Raw genomic sequence first — 20,820 nt, forward strand, 5'->3', positions numbered from 1 at the left:
TATAAGACTATCCAATCTGGGCCTCACCATGCTGCTTACCTCCTGAGCATGCCCGCACTCCCTCCTGAGTGTGTACTTTCACTTGAATAAACTACCCTTTGCTTGCACCTGCTTGACCTGCTCCTGAGTTCTTTCTCAATCAGAGTCAAGAACCTGACTGTGGCTACCTCCAGGTAGTGTGGCCTTGACCCAGTGCAGAAGGTGAGACCCCCCCCAGCACAGGGCACCCGACATCTTCAATTTGGGCACTCAGGGCTCACAACTTTTACATTACTCACTTACTAATTCTTACTTACTTGATAGGATCAGATTTAAGTCATTTACAACTTAAAATAGATTTAAATCAATAAAATACTTTATGGCTGCCTAATATAACTGTCAGTGAAATCGATCCTTAACATTGGCATATATTTTGGGGAGTAAAATTTTAAAATTAGAACATGAAAGCTGACAAAGGACAAGAATATTTTGAAAAAGTCACGTGGGTATAGAATATTTAAAAATTAGTGTTTACATAATCTACGAATATTTAGGAAAGACTTTTTAAAATACTAAAAGAATTTTAAAATAGCACATTTACATTAGGTCATAAGATAAAGTTTAATACATTTGATCATGTTAAAGGACACAAAACACAGCCAATCTAACCAAATTTCAGGCATGCATTTACATAAATATATTAAATTAAGAAAACAAATTGTACACTTAAACATCCTTTTCACCTAAAAAATCATTAAATCCACAGATCAACAATAAAAACCAATTTCTCTGCATTTACCACTTCAAGATACAATTGTTCTATTTTAAAGATAACACAATACACTTGTTAGAATTTATATGCATTATACATATATTATATATTACATAGATAGTGTGTATACATATGTAGTGTTTGTACAGATAGATAAATATATATACATGGGTGTGTGCACATGTACAGATGCACACAGATGTACTTTAGGCCATCTGTACTGTTATTGCTGTGTTCTCGTGTTGAGCTGAATTGGAGCTGGTTGGGTGTGATTATTGTCTTCAAGCTCATCATACCCACTGGGCTCACAATCCCTCATTATAAACACCCTTGCCTTTTCTACAGCACATAATCATGCTGGGCATTTCAATAAATATTTGTTGAATTAATTAATAGATGGATGGCTGAATAACAGAAGATCTATCAAAGAGCATTGCATGTTATAATAGCCTGGTTAAATAAGTCAGCTTAATTAAAATTTAGAGGGATTATCAGAGCCAATGACTTTGCCTGTTATTTTTCAGAACATTTATAGAAATCCCAACTGGTTCATATATTAACTCTGCTCCCTCATACATGTACCTGCTTTTACTACTTATTGCCACAACCTTCTGCATTCTTATTAACAGAAATACAAGCAAGGACTGGATCTGGTATTTTCTGTAAGGTTATGGACAAATTGCTCTAATTGTGCATAACCTAAAGGAAAATGAACAACTAGGAAACCCAAAATGTGTTAGAAGAATGATAAAGTTAACCATTCTTCAAAACTGGACAAAATTAATCACAGATAAAGCCAGGAAAGATACACGGGTTTCTTTTTTAGATTTATTTTATGTTTATTAATTATAATGATTTTATTTTTTTATTTTAATTAGAAGGGTTTATTTTTAAATAAATAGTCTCCTTTCGTATGTCATAGGGAATCAAGATCCAAAAAGTCCATAGTAACTTAGTGTCATGTATCTTGTTACTATATGGTTATTGGTGAAATGCATGTCCAAAAAGTTCTATGGATATAATGAGATATAAGAAATATCTGGTAATTCATAATGTCAATTCAACTTCTCAATAATAGTATTGTGAATAGACTATTAATGTATTAGTAGTATTAATAGTATTAGGCTTTACTATACATGAAATCTAATTTATTGAAGGAAGTCATGTCTCAAATTTTAAGAATATAAGGTAAAGAAATAGTCAACATACGTTTTGGGCATAGACCATACCAAGCCTGATCACACATTGCTCATGTGCATGGGAACTACTGACTAGTTATTTTCCAGTGAAAAGGAAATGCACAAAAATTAGTTTCTAAATTATAAAAATTATTTTATAGTTAGCCATATGGATTCCACACCACAGTTAATGTTCTGTTCTTTCTATCCTATGTGCAAAGTTATTTTTAATACAGAAGATTATAGTCAATTGAGATAACTCACCACTTATGTTAATTTGCTTTTATATATGTATATGTGTATATATGTATACACAAACATGCTATTTTGATTTTAAGTAATATCTGTATAAGCAAAAATATCCTGACTGAAACATGATATCTGATTTTGTGATATACATGAGATGTAAATTTAGGATTCATGTTGAGTCAATACCTTTCTTTTTGTAAATCACTGAAGTCTGACTAAAAGAGCAATAATAGTGTTTTGACCTAAGGCTTTATATTGATACAAGGGATACATTATTTATTCTTGCATTTTTTTCAACCAACTTATACATGACCTATGTAAAAGAAAGCAATTTACATGATGGGTGTATCTTGGGTTCATATTTGAGTAAATAATTTAAGAGAAGTGTTAATCTGATAAATGAATCAATCTCTTCACAGCAGCTAGGGAAACTACCACTGTTCTTGAGAAACAAAGGGCACTAGAGTAATATGCCTTCATGCTTTTGTGAATTCACCTTACTCTCTGATACAATTACTTTGAGCCAATTTCCAAAATTGAGGAGATATTTAAGAGAAAGAAGTGTTGAAGTTGGCTAGCACTGGTGTGTGGGTGGGTCTATGGTCATGTTTTTACTATTTTTAATATTGAAATGCCTCTATTCTTAGCTTTCCCACCTTCTTTGATATCATATTAATAATTAGAGGTATGACTGACTAGTATGATGAAGAAGGTATAATAGCAAACATGTGTTTCTTTAAGATATTCTAAAAAGAAACTTTCTGAAAGTATTGTTAGCATTCACAATAATGGGCCCACTAACTTCTGGGGGTGGGGAATAACTTAGACATATATACATTTTCTGTGCATGGAATTTTGGTCTGAGTTCTCTCCAAGTTCATCTTATCTCAGGGGAGGAGAAATAAGACTCTGAAGTCTCCAGTGAGGAACTATTTTTTTTTTCTGATATATTTGGAATAATCTTCTTTAAAACAGACTCCATAGAGACGGTTGTTGCTTAAATAGGAAATAGTTCCTAACTTTTCCTCCTATTAGCTCAAGCTGTTGACTGGGGATATGTGTTCACTGAATCTATGATGGAACATCAGCTGAACTGGAACATCTGGGCTGGGTGTCATTTCTGCTATTGGTTATTTCTTCGATCACTAATAGATTAGCCTAGTATGTTTATAGTTGTCTACTGTTCTTTATGACAAAAGAGTATGAGCAAATGTGACACCAGAGGAAGGCATTCTTCAGGAAAATAAAGAAAAGACAGTAACCAGCAAACTTAGTAGCAATCTAACCCAAGGCATCTTCATTATTGGTGTACTGAGGACAAGTCTGTGTAATCAAAAACCAATAGAAATAGGGCAGGAGGGAGAGGTTAAAAGGACAATGGATATATTGGTGTGGGTGGGCAGGTGAGAGAAGAGTGATAGATATAGAGATAGATAAGAGAGAAAGAGAAATAGACATTGTAAGTAACATTCTAAAGAGATGCTCAAAAACTATAATTTATTGATCAGTTAACTACAACTGCCTATGGCATACCTTATTTTTTCCTCTTAAAAATTTGGGCTTGGTTTCAAAGCTAAGAATGTTAGACTAATAAAAGTTTCAATTAATGTATACTTTGAAAAACCCTAGATGTAGTATCTAACCTCATGTCTTATACCTAGTAGGTATAATTTATGATTTAGAGCTATAAACAGAATAAAAAAGAAATACATTAAAAATTGTTAGTATATTATTATGCAATTATTTTCAAAGAAATACATAGAGAAGTGCCTTCTCTAAAGTGTGTAAATGAGAAAGAGAATGGTTTTCTCCTCAGGTTGTGTGTCTAGGCTGTATGGGGAGGTTTCTTTGCTCTTTCTTTAGGAGACAGTCCATTAATCTGAGAAAATTTCTGAGTACTTTTTGTGATAAAATAAAAAATACATTTTACAATAGCACCGTAAAACAAAATTCCAAGAAGGAAAGGTATGAATGGAAACACTTTTTGTCATCACTCAAGTTTCTTAAATCTTCCCTTCTTTTCATTTTAATGATGTGCCAATTCAGTTTTCTTCTCAGTACCTGAAATAACTGGCAAAAAATAACAAGGTTCTACTAACCAGAATAAGAGTTTGGCAGAAGCAGCAGTAGAAAGTTTTTTTTCCCCCAATTCTTGATAACTACCTACCATAATAGCATTTTACATTAAATTGACACCCAAAGCTTAAGCTCTAGAATGGACAAAGGAATAATAATATACATTTTTCTATTTCTTTATTTTATCTTTATCTTACACATCTACATTCATACCAAGGACATTTTTCTTCCATTTTGATTGTGTTTCTTATAAACCAAGATGTTGCCATTTGTGTGATGAAACAATAACGTTTCCCTAGCTCATATTTTTCAAACAATTCCTACCTGCTTTTCATCATGACTTTTTTAAAGATAATTTTACCATCACATATATAAACACTCTATTTGAAAGAAAACGACAAAATATTTTTTTCAAATGACTACGGAGTTTAAAATATGTAGCCATCAACTAGCCATTGCTATTTACTTCTCTTCTAAGAACAGAAAGAAATGACTCCAATAACTTGACTTTCTTTGCTTGGGTTTAATATCCATGGATCTTGCTATCTTCCTTTTAGAAAATTTTGATCTTTTGTTCTAATGACTCACGATGGAGGAAGCAATGACACCTGGGGTGCACATATGTTTTTCTAAGTCATTTGAAATTCTTCCACCTGGGAAAGCACTACATAAAAAATCTAGATCTGGTCAATTTAATATAAATATTTTTAAATTTGAGAACTATGGCAATATAACATCTTTTCTTATGGAAAGATTCTTTTGGAAGAGATGAAAAGATTAAGGATGTAAGAAGAAACGCTAGCTTTTTCAGATTTTGCTGAATGTATATCAGTATCCTTATTGTTTTCAGTGAAACTATGAACAGGAGAATGTGTAATAAAACTGCACAATTTGACAGATTTAGACAGCTGGCTCCCTCACAAGAAGTTCACATTTTGCTAATGTCACCCACGTTGAATAAGGGACGATTAGATGGTAAGGTCCATTTACAAAAATGGTTGTCAAGACAGTTTTTTTTTTTTAATTGTAAAACTTTCCGTGATGGAATTCAGTAAAAGGGCTCTGAAGAGAAAGCAACGGAGACAAAAGACTGCTATTAACCTACAGACGCAGGCTACCGCGGGGTTCATTGCAAGATTTGTCACACTGTTGGGCCAATGAAGTGTTAGTGTGACTAGAAGGGACCACCCCTTTTCTGGGGTAAGAGGGCAATTTGGTCTCCATGCTCATTTAATCCTGAGACTTCTTTGAATAGACTGTCAATTGAATCTAAATTGTGCAAAATTATGCATGCGCTTTTTAACGCAGGCTATTGTTCACTAAGCACTGAACCAAGATTTCTCAACCCATTTCCATTTGGCGTGAGGTCACTTGAAACCTAAGTAATCATATATGGAAGACAAGAGCAGTGTACTTAACCAACCTTTCTCCATTGCGGTTTCTGTATAAATGCTTACTGTGTTTTAATTGCAAATCTCTCACTTTTAAACAATAGAGAAATGCTAGTTACAAGATTTTATTCTTTTTAATTGAGGTTCACAGTCCCAAAGGTAAGGAGCATGTTTGGAAAGTCAGCCTGCGTTGCCTAATCTATACTACTCTACAATTTAGATTCCGGAGGAACAGATGTTTACAGGACAACCTACAGTGGGTGTGCACGTGTCATGAGTAGAGGTTTTTTCAGTAGTGCAAAGAGGCCTTGTCATTTTGTTATAATCCAAACGTGGAGAGCTGGCCTTGAAAACCATAAAAAAAACTGTCTATCAGACTTTTTTGCAGCTTTAAGTTAGAAGGTGGCATTTCCTTAAAATCCTGAACAGGACATCTACAGATATTTATTCATACATTAACCAGTGAGGATTTTTCACTGAGTTTTGAAGGAACATAAACATTAAAAGTCATATTTGGTAAGAATTATTATATTAAAAGTTTGTACAAGTGACAGCTTACATTGCCAAGGTTTGTTAAACACCAGTGAGCTCTTCTCCAGGGAGGTTGGATTCAGTGTGACATCTGCAACATTCTAATCACATATACTCTGCCAGTCTTGCTATGGTGAAAAGCACTTTACAAATGTTTAAATGCTGGAATTTTATAAAGATGGGCTGTTTTCTTGCTTTTTCATCCGTCGTTAAATGATTACATGTTGGCACAAGGATACATTGCTAGATTAGATCCACAGCACATTAAAGATTGTTTGCTTTCTCACTCCCCTTCTTTCCAATTAAGTTGGTGAAAAATGTAACTTTAGTATTTTACAGGACAGGGTAAAGGTGTTTCATCTAGGTGATGTCTATATTATAAAAATAAAATAAAAAATATAAATATGTAACACAAACCCAGTGCCTATTGTTAAATACACTATATAATAAAAGCAGACCTTTTAGGAAGATTGGTTTTAGAATATGCTGCTATGATTTAATTATAAAATACTTGAAAACAATCTTGAGATTAAGCCAGAGTAACCAGATTTCTTCGCCAATAAAAAGTTAAGTGCATAACTTTCTGTAATTGGATACATTGGTAAAAATGAAGATTACAATTTTACATCAAGTTGCCCATTTAGAAATTCATCAGGGAGTTCTAAAACATTCTCTCATATTATAGTCCTTTAATATAAAAATATTGCCTTTTTTTATTAGCTCCATCAGATTGCACAGTAATGTTTCAAAACTCCATTAAGTTGACTTTCATTATTACAGACAGAAAATTCCTGGGAAGTCAAATAATCTCTTCTGGTGACATAAAAATTCTGTTATCAATTTACAATGGAATTTCTGTGTAAATTACTCTGCACAAGAAAACTGTATTTAAAAAACTCATCTGTTCTACAACCACATGTATAGGGATTGTGAATATGTGTGTGTATGTGCATATGTGAACAAACGTGCCAACATACACACACAGGATCTGCACATTTCTGGAAATTATTTTTAAATTAATAAAAGAAAATGAAATCACAGGAGTGTGTAGCAGGATAACAGTCTTTCTTTTTAATGACAAGATAAAAAATAAATGCCCATTGGAAAGGAATGTTCAAACAGTCCCAGAAGCTATACAATGTAACTTGTTAGATCCAGCAAATAAGATGTCATGTCAATGATCTGATCAAGAATACCTGCCCTGGTCACTCTGCGGATGTTTCTGTCCACTTGTTCACACTGAGGACCAAGATATCCTTTTTTACAGAGGCACTTGTTAGGTCTGACACAGACACCTCCATGACGACACGCTGGCTCACATTTTGCTGGGAGAAAAAAAGAGCAGTAAAATCACACTCTCATCCTGTATGTCAGACACAGCCCCGAGTATGAGGCCAACAGATATCTGATGAGCAAGGGAAGGCAGGAGAAGAAGGCAGAAGCTGGTCACAGAAGGACCCAAAAGATAATAAATACAAGAAGGAAAGGCTTTTAGATCCACCATTATTTGGGCGTGAGAATGCAGCAGAGAATAGGGGACATTTCCAGAGAAGCAGAGATCATGAGAAACAATTGAAATTCCTTGCAGAACCGACTTTATGTAAAATGAGAATTTCAGTTCTTTGGGGCATTTCCGACAGAGCCTTCCAAGTAACTCTGTTCCCATCCCTCCAGGGTAGGACCTAACGTAATGTGGGAAGGGCCTGGCTTGAGAGGGAGGGCCAGGGTTGAGCATCTCCAGTGCAACGTAAAGGAACGGTCAGTTTCCGATTTTGGCCAGATGCAGCATCTACCATGTGGACGGCCTTGGACTCCCCCTCCTCCGTGCTCCCAGGGGGTCTGTGGCATATGCCTCATCTCTGATTCCACTCTGAAGCCCCTTTCTGGGGGCAGTGCATTCAGCCAGCCAAGGATGTTCTTAGCAATCCTTGCAAGGTTACTCTACAGCACAGAATCTCTTCATAAAAGGATTTTTACCACTACAATATTGGTGGGAAGTGTAAAGATTTACTACTAAAATGAGATGGAGAGATAAAGTTGGATATATATCCATTACTGTCTTTTACTGATAGGATAGATATGCAGTGTGCAGGCACTGTAGATGGAATAAAATTCCTTGAATACATTTCCTTATACTTAAGGGGATTGGGTCATTTTAACCCTTTTAAATGCATTAATCAAAATCCAGGGGTCTGGACTGACACATAGGAAAGAAAGGACAGAAGAAAATCATTAGACTAAAAATTTTCTCTTAAATTTGTAAGAGATAAGTAAACTGTGCATATATAAATAAAGTTCTTGTTTGGGTCAAAAATACCATTAATAGATTGCTTTTATAAAATGGTTCTGGTTTATTTTATATATTCAAACTATTTTCATTGATTTAGTGGAAAGATTAAGGTACTTTTTGAAATAAAACTTCAGATTAACTCAAAGACAGTCTATTTTCATTTATATCACATATTATTATTAATCTCTATTATGGTATATATTGAATGCCATCTACATTCAAAATAATCTGTCTACTCCCCCCACCCCCCAGTTTAAACATACTGCTACTAGAAGGTATTCAAATAAATATTTATTATATGATAACTTGAAATTAGGCTTAAACAGTTAGGCAAAATGCAAAGTACAAATCAAACAGAATGGAAACTATATAAATGAAGCACAGAGAATAGATACTGTCAGACATCAAAGGAAGCAGAGGTTAGGTATATTATCAAGAATTATTAGTGCATTGTTTCTCATATTTTGGTCAACTAAGAAAAAGGGAGACAGAATGGGTCAATGAAATGTAAGCATTTGTTTTAAATAATGTAATTACTTAATTTCTGTTGAGTTTCCACTATGATCGCTTTTTCCTGGATATGTAACCAAAGTATTAATCAACCATGTAATGTTACTAGTGCTGAAGCAATTTAAGCTCCAACTGTCTACTGTCAATGTGACTTTAAATGTTGGCTGCTTTTTGGTAGACAGTATAAAAGTAGACTAATTATGGTTATAATCCTTTTGAAACAAGTACATTTTTAGAATAAATAAAGGAGATGGTATTTATGAATTCAGAATAATATTAAATATTAGTTTGGGACTTTAATTCTTCTTGGCAAGAGATACTTAAATATTTGAAATAACAAAGATCAAAATCTATTGTAAGGAGTATGTATATGTGTATGTTAAAAATGCATTTTTTATCCTTATGGCAATCTCTTTTTTCCAGTTTTATTATGAAATAATTGACCTATGTCACTGAATAAATTTAAGGTGTGCAGCATGATGATTTGATTTACATTTATTGTGAAATGATTCTCACAATAGATTTAGTTAGCATCCATCATATCATATAGATAGAATAAAAAGAAAAAGAAAATGTTTTCATGAATTTTCAACATACACATCTTCAACTCTGGGTATCTAAATTTATCTAATTTTCTTACTTGACATCACGTAGAATTTAAACATCACTGCATGTAATCGAGTATGTGTGTATAAGGATAGAGTATCCCTGGAATAAATCTCCTTTGCTCTCTCTGAGCAGCTGCACACTTAGTTGATAGTTCACAAGGGACTGGCAAAAAGAATTAAAAAATCTCATAATATGCCTCTAGATAATTGCGTTTTCCCCTTTTATTTAGTAACACCCACTGAAAAACTCTGTTTTTAGTGTGCTATAGCAAGGAAGCAAGCAGTAAAGTTAGGGAGGGCATTTACTGGGCGTCTGGAAGATGCCAGCCCTCGGAGAGGGGCAAACACTAAGTCATTGGCTTGTGTGACATCTCAAAACTGGGACTGAGAGCCTAAAGAGATGATTTATTGTGCTGTTTTCATTTTTTCCTTTCTGAATGGACTCAGTTATTTCAAAGTCTTATGTTTGTGATTAACTTGCATAAGTGAATTGTTTACATTAAGAAAATGGGAGTTTTCACTTACATGTTCAGAAACAGACTGAGCATTCATATTATTGTAAATGGCTAAATTTTAAACACTAGATAATTCTGGAAGAAACGACTGATGTTAAGCTCTTGCGTTCCTAAGGAGTGTTTTATGCCCAGGCTTTCCTGGGACCACAGAAATACTGACCGGTTCTGCAGAAGTCCCCTTCCCATCCCGGGCTGCAGCAGCATTTCCCCGTGGGGGTACAGTAGCCGTTCCGGCAGAGCCGGGAGCACTCCGAAGTCAGTGTCTGCGCAGGCTGCACCGTGGCTCTGCATTCCTCGGGCATTAGAGGTCTGCATCAAGAGACAACAGTGGAAAGCATTTTGGGTTGAAAAGCAGTATTGGAATGCAATCTAGTGATTCTGCAGCTTACAAAGCATGCCTCTTGCTTTCTAAGGAGACTTTTTTTAAAGTGACTCAGAAAGCTTGGCAACTTTCTAATAGAAAATACTCACCAGTGAGGAAACAAACTAACCAGCCTGAACCAAAGAGAACATATTAAATACTGTAAGAAACTTCATCATGATCTAAATTCATTGATTAAAATGTAATTGCTATATTGATATTTTTCATTTGGTAGCTAAGAATTCCTATCAATTGCAACTTTTAAAATAAAGATGTATAGATATTTTTAACCATTTCTTCTCAGATCTGCAAACATTTTTAGGAGTAGTAAGATAGGTTTCACTTGTTATTGGCATATTTGGCATTCATCAAAATGAGCACTTGTTGCCTAAAAAGCTTGGGAGTCCATTTCTGTTTAATTTTACATTTCTTTTGGGATTCTTTACAGACTGATTTTCCTTGAAAGCACATCATAATATATGTGTGTGCATGTATACTGTTGACTCAAATTTCAGCACTTAAACAAAGAATGATCAATATATATGGATATATGTGTCTCTATACATTTAATATTTTAAATTTTATCCTACTGTGAAGAAAAAAATCCTATGAAATAGCAAACTGAAACATCTTGTCTTCTAAGTAAAAAGTCACAGGCTTTGTTTTAATTGCTCTCCAACTGCCATCATTTATTCAGGCACAAAGATGCCTTCAGAAGTGTTTATGGCTCTTACTGTTTTTGAAATAAGAGGCTATCATTCAAGCTGGGTCAGGCTGGAATCACAGTCACAACTGCCTAACGTGTGAGAGCCAATGTGCGGCGGGACTTCTCTCGGTCACGGAGGCCTGTGCCCAGGGCAGTGAGAAGGCGCCTCTCAGCTGAGAGACGTAAGCAAGTGCTCCCTCACCAGTCAAATCGCCACCGTTAGGACAGCGCGGTTGGACTCCTTAAGTACCATAACAAAGAGAGTGATAATTATGGGTCAAAACCACCGCAAGAGGTAAATGACAGAGCTTTCTGAGAGAAGCAAATAATTAGGCCTTGTAGACTCACTTTTCTTGAGATAGGTTATCTTGTTGGGCCCCGTGGCAATATGGACAGTGATGATACTTTGGGGCCCGACCTCAGGCTGTTTCTATAATGACTCAAACCATATTTAAAATGGTATAGTGTCTTCTTTAGCTCATCTTTCCAATAAAAGCCCCAGTCTACGTTGAAAGTACTGTTCTGCAACTTAACATGGTAATTCAGAAAGCTTCCTCAAATCTATTCAACTTCTTATTTAAATAGAAATGGTCAGTGGATGTGAAAGGTCTTTAAGGCATTCCATGTGGTGAGCATACTTTCAGTCAGAAAATATTAATGAATATTTTCCATGTGTTCCGTAAGGCAGTCTTTCAAGAATAAGGGCAGAATGGGGTAAGGTGGGGAAAAAATTAAATGGTTATGCCAAGGAGAGGAAGAACATCATCTTTGCCTCCTCCATGTTGTTGAACAACCCGAGTCTATTCTGTTTCTTCCTCATATGAAATTCTTGTTTTGTTTGAAATGGTGGCATTTTTTATCACTAGAGGAGCTGTTTTTCAGTAGCCATGAAGTTTTGCTGAGACACAGACCACAGTCATATACTAAGTAGCATTCAGTGAACAGATGTTCAAATTTTATGGGTAATTGAAATTGCATTTATCCAATTTTTATTTGTTACTCATTCACCCTCTTTCTGACTTATTCAAGAACGACCCAGAAATAGAATGGATAAAAAATATATGACGTTATATATGATGCAAAATATGCAAGTAAGTAGTTCCTATACCACTCGACAATATGGTTTATTTCTGAGCAGATGAATTGAAAGAGACACCATTTAGATCAAGAATATAGGTGGCTTCTACTAAACAACAAAAACCAGAAGATGCTGCCATTTGAGGCACAGTGTTGGGGCATTGTTCCATGTGCACTGGGAGAAGGGATGAGGATGCGACTAATAATATTCCCATCATACATGGCAAAGAATGCAACGTTAAAGGGCTAGTGCAGAAAATTGCCTAACATTCTGCAATGAGTAAAGTACTATTTTTGGAAATTTAAGACATTTTCTTTGACACCTACTTTAGCTGGTTTTGTGTAGCAGTATAAAGGTTTAATTCTTTCTTGATATAAAGAAAGATGTTGAGAAGCAAAAGTAATTTATAACATGTATCTACACAACAACTTTCTGTGAATAGCTAAAGCCAGTAGTGAATGTCTGTGAGTAGTGTATTAGGGATGGTTTTAATTTTATGATAATTAACTTAATAAATGAATAAATAAATCAATAAATGAGAAATCTTCTGTGCACACTTATGGAAGCACGAGGATAAATCCTGTCTGAGCAAGTCTACTCTTTACACTGAGTATTGCAGAAATCTGCCCATCATGTTTTTACAAAAAGTAAAGGGGCTCATTCTGCAATTTTTGTTAGAGTTCCAGATTTTACATTCATGCTATTGTTAAACAAGGTACATAAATCATGAATAATAGTCATTTATAAAGTCCTGACCCATTGGAGGTTTCAGAAGATAGTAATTCTATAGCTTTACTTAGACAACAATCTGCTTAAAGGGGGGAAGGTGAGGTAAGAACTACCTTATACCTTCACCCATATCACATTGGGACACATGAAAAAGTGGTCCTTTGCAACTATAACCTTTGCAAAACTATTTTTATTCCATGCTTTTTCCCATTCTCATGAGACAGGAAAAATGGGTAAGTCTAAATCCCCACTCCTCAGACAGTCCCAGACCAGCAGCAATAGCATCATCTGGGAGTTTGTTAGAAATGCAGAAACTCAGGCCTCTCCCCAGACTTACTGAATCAGAATCTGCCAGTTTGTCAGGTAATGCATATTTGAGTTTGAGAGGTACTGTTCTAAATTTGGACCATTTCCCAGCCAGTGGCAATTAATGTGGCCATGAAAGTAGTGTGGTCTGGAGCTTCCAAGTACAGAGTGTTCTGAAATCTTACGACTGGATGGAGTCTTGCCTCTCTCTGCACAACGAGGCATCCATTGTATGCCACGACAGGTTCTGCGATTTAGTGGATTTCCTCTCTCTGTAAGCATTCTGCTATTCAGCAATAATTAATAAGCACTCATTGTTCCTAAGACCAATACTCAGCACTTTTACATATAAAAATGAATAAAGAAGTGGAAGATTTCTGACGATGGGGCAGATTTTGCTGTTTCCCATGTGTATAGCTTGAGGCATAATAGGCAGCCGGGAAATAGTGCTTCATCATCTTTTAAATACTCATTTCAGTGTCTTTCTGCAAGCTCAATACACAAACTGATTTTTATTTGTTGTTGTTTGGTTTGTTTGTAATCTGGATAGTTTCTTTAGCCTAAAGGTTCACAAAATTCTTTTTGCACACATTGACATTTCTCCATTTAGCGTCAATTTACCATGAGGAATAGAATTTTGGGAATTTTGGATTCCTAAAGATTTCCTGGATGTTTCGTGACTACACATAGGCATTTTGTAGCAGCTCTTAAAAATTAATACATTATACAAATCCAATTCGGCTGTAAGGAATCTTATACATTCATACTACAATCACATTCCACGTAGGAGAACAGAGGAAAAGGAATCCATTTCTGCATAACCACACAATATTGCTCTCACTGGGACTTTGTGGCAGTGCAGAGCGCAATACACATTTCCTAACAGTATTTTTCAAATACTGTTTGAGGTGTACCAAGAAACCAAATGTTTTAAGAGCCTCTTCTTTCATTCAATTCTTAGGGAATGCCTTCTTTGACATTATATCATATGGAGGCTACAGAAATATCTTTTCATATATGTTGTGAGTAACCCTGATTTTGGAGTAAAAGAAAAGATATCTTAAAATCAAGGATAACTGAACCTATGTACATTATGTGTCACATTAAAATTTTTGAATTTGTAGTGTATGTCTCTAGAATTCTTATTTCCAGACATTGTCTTAAACTACGTTTCTCTTTTCTGAAATGTGCTGAAAAAAATCAGGCTGGACCTCAGCTGTTTTCCCTGTGACTGACATTGTCTTCACTTGAAAGCAATCTGAAAGCTGAGCCTAGGCTCACTCAGAAATCGTGTTTATTGGCTTTAAGGCCCCGGGCGGTTTGGGACTGAGTGGGTGCCGAACTCCAAAGGGGCAGAGGAGGTGATGATTTGGTGAAGTGAGCCACAGGGTGTACCTGCCTACTGCTCATATGGTGATCAGAACTTTCATAGATGACCTGCTAAATGTTGCTCTGTCGTTAAAGATGCAACCATAGCAAAAGCAAATAATGAAGCCACGGACACTTTCCAGCTATTTTGTATTTAACTTTATCCTCACGAGACAGGGCTGGTCTTGTTTTTTTCCAAAAGTGAAGGCCAGAACATATATGCAGAGATTCAATGGCTTTCACACAGCTGGTTACAGGGAGAGTGGCACTTTCTCCTAACCTGGCAACCTTTCCACTCAGCTGGTCCTCTTATTTTAGGAAAAAGGGCAAGGCACTATATTTCAGGCCCTATTAATTTGACTAGCCAAACACCACCACAACCATACCCAAGCATCTGAAAGGGTGTGTGCATCAACTTCATTTATCTTACTGGGATTCTTCAGTGTATATAATTCTGTGGGAAAGTCAGGAAATGAAAAGTTATGTATTTCCTTAAAGAGAAAACCTACAAGAAATTATTCATGGAACTAAATGATAATGTCATCTGCTTTTAGGAAAAGAAAAAAAGACAAAGTTCGCCATTTTATTAAATTGCCGTAGGTGCTTGTTATACTATGTTTTTTTAATATCCTGAATTTAGAAACTGGTCTATGCTAGTTATTGGTGGTACATAGAGAAAAACAGGCATTTTCACTTTAAGTCAATATACATGTTGTTGAAAAATCTGTATTCTACAAAATTGCATACTAAAAATAATAGGGTTTCTGGGGAAAAATTGGGTTGGGGCAGAGCCCTCAAGATCTCTGCACTGACTAAAGCACAACAAAAATTAAAAACCTGGTACCCCGGAGAGTATGTGGGCACCCCAGTGAGCTGCTCCCCAGTTACTGAGGCTGCCTCAGTGGAGATCAGAAACACACAAAGCAGACTGGCATGGGAGGGGGGCTTTGAACTCGGAGGAAGGGCAACCGGGCAACCTGCAGAGAGATGTGCAGGGCTGCAGCAGTGCCTCTTGGGGCAGGAAAGCCCACTGCAGGGCACTGACTTTTCACTGACACTCAGCTGAGAAGGCTCCTTCTGCTTCTGCCAGGCTGACGGCTTGTTCCTTTTCCTTTAATTCAGGTTAAACCTGTTATGCAGTCATCATTCTCTTTTGCATGCGAGCTAACTAGCGTTAAAAAAAACACACTGTAGCAGAACAGGCTGGACCAGAAGTCCAATCGTGGTGAGTTTTACCCAACACAGTGCCCATAGCCCCTGGACCAAGAAATCAGCAATTTTCTGCATGCAATGTTTTGGCATAATATTTTTGGTCACAAAGTATTATTTATCTCAAATAACACTATTTACTTTTTTGATAATGTGTGTAGTCTCCCCATTTTAAGTAAAAATAAACTTCCTAGAGGATGGGGCTAAGTTCTCATTCATATTTTCCCTCCATAATATAATATCTTGAACAGGAGACATGAAAAAGATACTTGTAGACTGATTACATCTCTTGACTTAATCTTTACTTAACAATGACTATTTTGAAACTAATGGCATTTGATATGAAAAAAAAACCCTGAAAAATTAGGGTACAAAAAAAAGCCAATACCACTGCCTCCTAATATAAGGAAATATATTGTTCAGAATTTTATGTTCCAAATCAAATTTTTATTCTAAAAACTTAGTTCATAAACCATAACTGATAAACAATATTAGACATTAATGTCTGTAATTGGAAAAATAGGCATTTTAAGTAACACTTTAATTACAAGGTAAGTCAAAACACTTAAAGCCTGCAGTATTTCTCTTTTAGAAATCACCTAAAATAAAACTCTTTCTCACTTATAAAATTGTACACCTACCAGTGTTTTATCTTTATATCATATGAAGGCAGAAATTTTAAATATCACTAAATGCTTTAAACAAGAAGTAAAAATTTGAAACAAGTTTCTGTCCTTAAAAGAGCACAAAAGTGTCAGTTTAAATTCTCTGTGAAGATTCTTAAGGTGACAAATTCCTAAATTTTGATGTTACACTTTTTGATTCATTAGTCTATGTTGACAGAAACAAGTTATTTAAGCAACAACAGATCTTTAAACTCAACTAAAATGAGTTAATAAAGGATAAGATGCTAAGATGTGGGTTTTTTTCTATAAAAATATGTCTTCTAGAAAAACATTTTCACAAATTTTTGTGTCTTATGCAAGATTAAATCTGCCTTTCTCTCAAGTACGGAACTATCTCATGATACATGGCCTTACAATAAGAGTATAAAATATTCAGAAAGTCTAATAATATCAGACTTCCACCATTGTTCCAGGCCAGGGAGAAGCATGGGAATTAAAAAGAAATGCTTTTAAGAGGTTTTGATTTTTACAAATGAGTCTCATTTTGAAGAATATATCCTTCATTATTCATATTTTTCATTTTGTATCTTTTTAACAGATTTGCCATTTGTAAGTGACAATTCAATCAAGTTTTCTAGCAATCTGTATAATTACTCCAGGAATTGATATTCCAACATTCAAAATTCTTAGTTTAAGAGAGATTATAATTAACATAAAGCAGAATTTTTTTTGAATGCTGTGGTCATATGTCACATCTCCAGGAAATAGGATATACATGTCAGAAGTCTTAGATAAGCATTTAAAAACATGATCATTTAGATACATTTTCTTCATAAATTATTATGTAATATTTTCTACTTATTTAAAAATAGGTGATGGCTCGCCATAGCATTATATAGATTGCCTGAGTATGTTTAAGTGTGTGTTTGTAATATATACACCTATGTGAATCTTGGTAAAGTAAGAATAAAATCCCATTTATACTTAGGCCATTACCAAATATTATATGTGCATGCTCACCCATTCATTAGAAGTTTTCAATTTGATCTTATCTCATTCTTTTGTAATATATCTTTAAAATTTCAGATCCTATGTGGCAGTTTAGAAAGTGTTTGTTAAAAATGTATTGTGCACCACAACATAAAATATAGTATATTAAGAACAAAATATAAACTGGCAGATAACTATCCATCTACTTTCAGTTATTGGATATGTAGAAACAGCAAAAATGTGGAACATGCTTCCTTGTCTTTTAGACTTCAAACCCACCATGCTGAATGGATTTTTATAGGGCGTATACTTGTTCATGACCTCTACTGTTAAGAAATTCTGTCATGTTTGAAAACTAGTCCCTAGTGGAGCCCGTGTCCCTGTTAATAGCTGAAAGGTCAATGGAGCTGCTAAACAGTTTGTATTACTGTCAGGGTGGCCATGAAAACACCGCCTGCAGCAAGAGGACTTGGCAGCTGGGTCAACAGGCACTGTGGGGATTTATCAATCTAGGGGGGCCACCTGCATAAAACTTTGACTGATGAATTGGGAGTAGACTGGCTTATTGGGCTAAAGCCTCTCTATTATGCATGACTTTATTTAGGGTGGCAGAGCTGCCTGCCAGCTCCCTGAGACGTATGCAAAGGATAAACAGAACTGATTTCCTCTTAGGAAGTGATTTTTTTTGAAAACAGCAGTCTTCAGCATCCAGTATAATAAGAAGTTGGATGAATATATTAAGAAAAAAATAAACAAAGGGCAGTAAGGAGGGCCATGGCGGGGCGGGGAGAGGAGGAGGCATGATGAGCAGTTTTTGATATTGGTCACTCAGGAGTCTGGGGATACAACAGTTCTGTGAAATGACCTCCAAGCCTGGAATTTGCGTGGTTAATTTATAAGATATTAAGGGAATGGTCTGGGTGACTTGGTGGAGGAATAGATAAGCAGTACGTTAAACTATACTAAGACTGGGTGCATAGTAATTAAGTGAGTAAGAATGAGTTTGATTCACAAATTTCCAGATAAATAACCTGGAAATGTTTTAAAATAATAATTATTATAAAAAGGTCATTTGGTTTAAGTTCATCTGAAATAAAAATGAAAGAATTTTCATCCACAGTGTGGGAAAAATTTGTGTTCCATTAAAATAAAAGGTTGGAGGACCTATAACTGTTAGAATTCCATAATTTCTATCCCCCAGGAACGTTTGCTTGACTCTGAAGGGATTTAATGAAGAGCCAGCATCCAAGCCATGACTCAGACATTTGAAGACTAGGTAATAAGAGCACCTCTACCTTATTTTTGGAGCTACGACAACCTTAAAGGTTGAGAGATCACCTGAAAATAATTCTTCAATGCATGGAATGAACCCCAACAATACTGAAACATTTCATATGTTTAAAATGTATTATTTAATTATCTTCATAGTATTCTACAGACGGAGGCAGGGGCAGAATGATCATTTATACTTTACTGATGGGCAAGATTCAGAAACAAGACCAGTTGATTCCCTGTCCTACTAGGATAGACTCACTTCTAGTCCATCTGGTAGTTTGTTTCAGATGGCATTACTAAGTGAGACTTAATCATTGCCCAGCTCGGAGGTGCAATGTATTGAGATCTGTTTTCTGGAACTGCTGGCCAAAGCAGCGCCCCAAACTAGCACGAGCAGAAGCCCTAGTATGAGTATTGGAGCTAAGTCCCAGGTATTAGAGACTTTCTGGGACCCAGTAAGTTGGTCCATCCCATTGGGTGATTGATTCTGATTCAATCCTAACTCTCCTCTGCCGTGAGAGGCGACCCTTCTCCCTCTGAAAGTATTCTTGAACTGTGTTCGATGTTCCAACCTGGAGGCAAAATTCATCCCTTTTCTGCTTTTTCTTTAAATAACTCCTGAGTTCTAGGTAAGCCTATTGGAAATCTGATTGTCCTCTTATTATCTTTTTTTTATTATAAATAATGACATTTGATTTTTATAACACATAATGGCATTATGATTGTTATCTTGCCATCCTTTTCTGAGAAAGATGCCTACTGTAAATGGTTTAAACATGTAAATGATTATGTAACATATATCTTCAGAACAAACTGTCCTTACAGACTGAAGTGGCAATGCTGGAACCACATCTACTTTTGGCAAAATGAGTTAAGAATATTGAATACGGTTTCTAAATTCCTTCATCTTTCTTATATGTGTGTGTAGGGAAAAACAGAAAAAACATAAATACTATTGTGGGTGAGAATGTAACTTCTTTGACATGTAATATGAGATATAAAAATTTTAGAATTTACTGTTATTCTCTTCCAGGGCCATGAAGAAATTGATGTTTGAAAGTTGTTCTGAAAAATATTAGTCTAACAAGTCTGGGGACCACTCCGCAAGAACACAATTAACCTGAGATTTTAACGTGAGTTAGATTTTGATACAACAAGAAATGTCTATGTATCAGTTTTTCAGTTGATGAAACTCTTTCTTTAAATTCTCCCTCAAAAGTTGTAGAAAAGCAGTTTTGCTCTGAAGCAAATGCCCTGAACTCTGCCAGGCCAGTAATTAGCTCACGTTTCCAAAATAACCCCGTTCACATACACGGAAGTGTCTGCTTCTACAGCACTTCAATTCGTCTAGGGAGAAATGCTGTAATAACAAACGTTGGCATCCAAATCGAAACAGCATGAGGCTCCCAACAAGCGTTTATGAAAACATTTGTTTTCCTATAGTCAGTTTAATTTTGGAATTTATGCCCAGGCCTGTGCACAAGGACGGTGTCTTTGGGCCGCTGCTCCTCCCCCCACCTTCTGAAAACCAAACACACATCTTAACCCTGGCCTCACACATGACACAACTCGCCAGGAACAGGCACCATAATGAGCAGTCAGGCCTTTCAGGTATGTCACTGTGAGACCACCCTACTAGAGGAGGTCCTAAGATCACAAAGCCAAGGCCCCGTACGGCAACCCTGGTAATTAGATACTAATAATGGACTGAAGGTGTAAAATTCACCTCCATGCACCCAACAGACTAAACAATCCAGATGAAGAGTGAGGTATTTTTCAAGGAGGAGGGAGAATTAATTATGATACTACCAGGAAGGTTGTAAAAGCATATTAATTTTGACAAACTTAATGGAATAACAATGACTATTTTAAAACTGATGGCATTGGATCTGAGTGAAATCCCCAGATCTCCTTTATGAGTCATTAGGATGCTGGTATTTTGTGAATTAACATTAACTTGATTTTTGTTCTTTATATTGCCAGCTGCAACCATCATCAAAGTGTCTGGTATTTTTTTTTCATTTGTTGCTTCTCCCAGAGGGCATTAGATTTACACTTAAGGAGGAAAGGAAC

At 35.7% G+C, this 20,820-nt stretch overlaps 1 protein-coding gene across 2 annotated transcripts in view; it reads right to left on the reverse strand.

Annotated features, from left to right (window-relative positions):
- Nucleotides 1-561: 561 nt before the first annotated feature.
- HHIP (hedgehog interacting protein) overlaps nucleotides 562-20,820 on the reverse strand; it is an 88,458-nt gene continuing 68,199 nt past the window's right edge. Inside the window, exons 12-14 of one of the 2 annotated variants that reach the window (XM_073232621.1) lie at nucleotides 10,260-10,408; nucleotides 7,373-7,501; nucleotides 562-6,547 (exon numbers count right to left, since the gene is read on the reverse strand). In XM_073232621.1, coding sequence (XP_073088722.1) covers nucleotides 6,537-6,547; nucleotides 7,373-7,501; nucleotides 10,260-10,408 — 289 coding nt within the window. In that variant the 3' untranslated portion in view covers nucleotides 562-6,536. The other variant, XM_017671273.3, reaches the window with a different exon arrangement.

The sequence above is a fragment of the Manis javanica genome, chromosome 3, assembly GCF_040802235.1.
Source record: "Manis javanica isolate MJ-LG chromosome 3, MJ_LKY, whole genome shotgun sequence".
NCBI classification, from domain to species: Eukaryota; Metazoa; Chordata; class Mammalia; order Pholidota; family Manidae; genus Manis; species Manis javanica.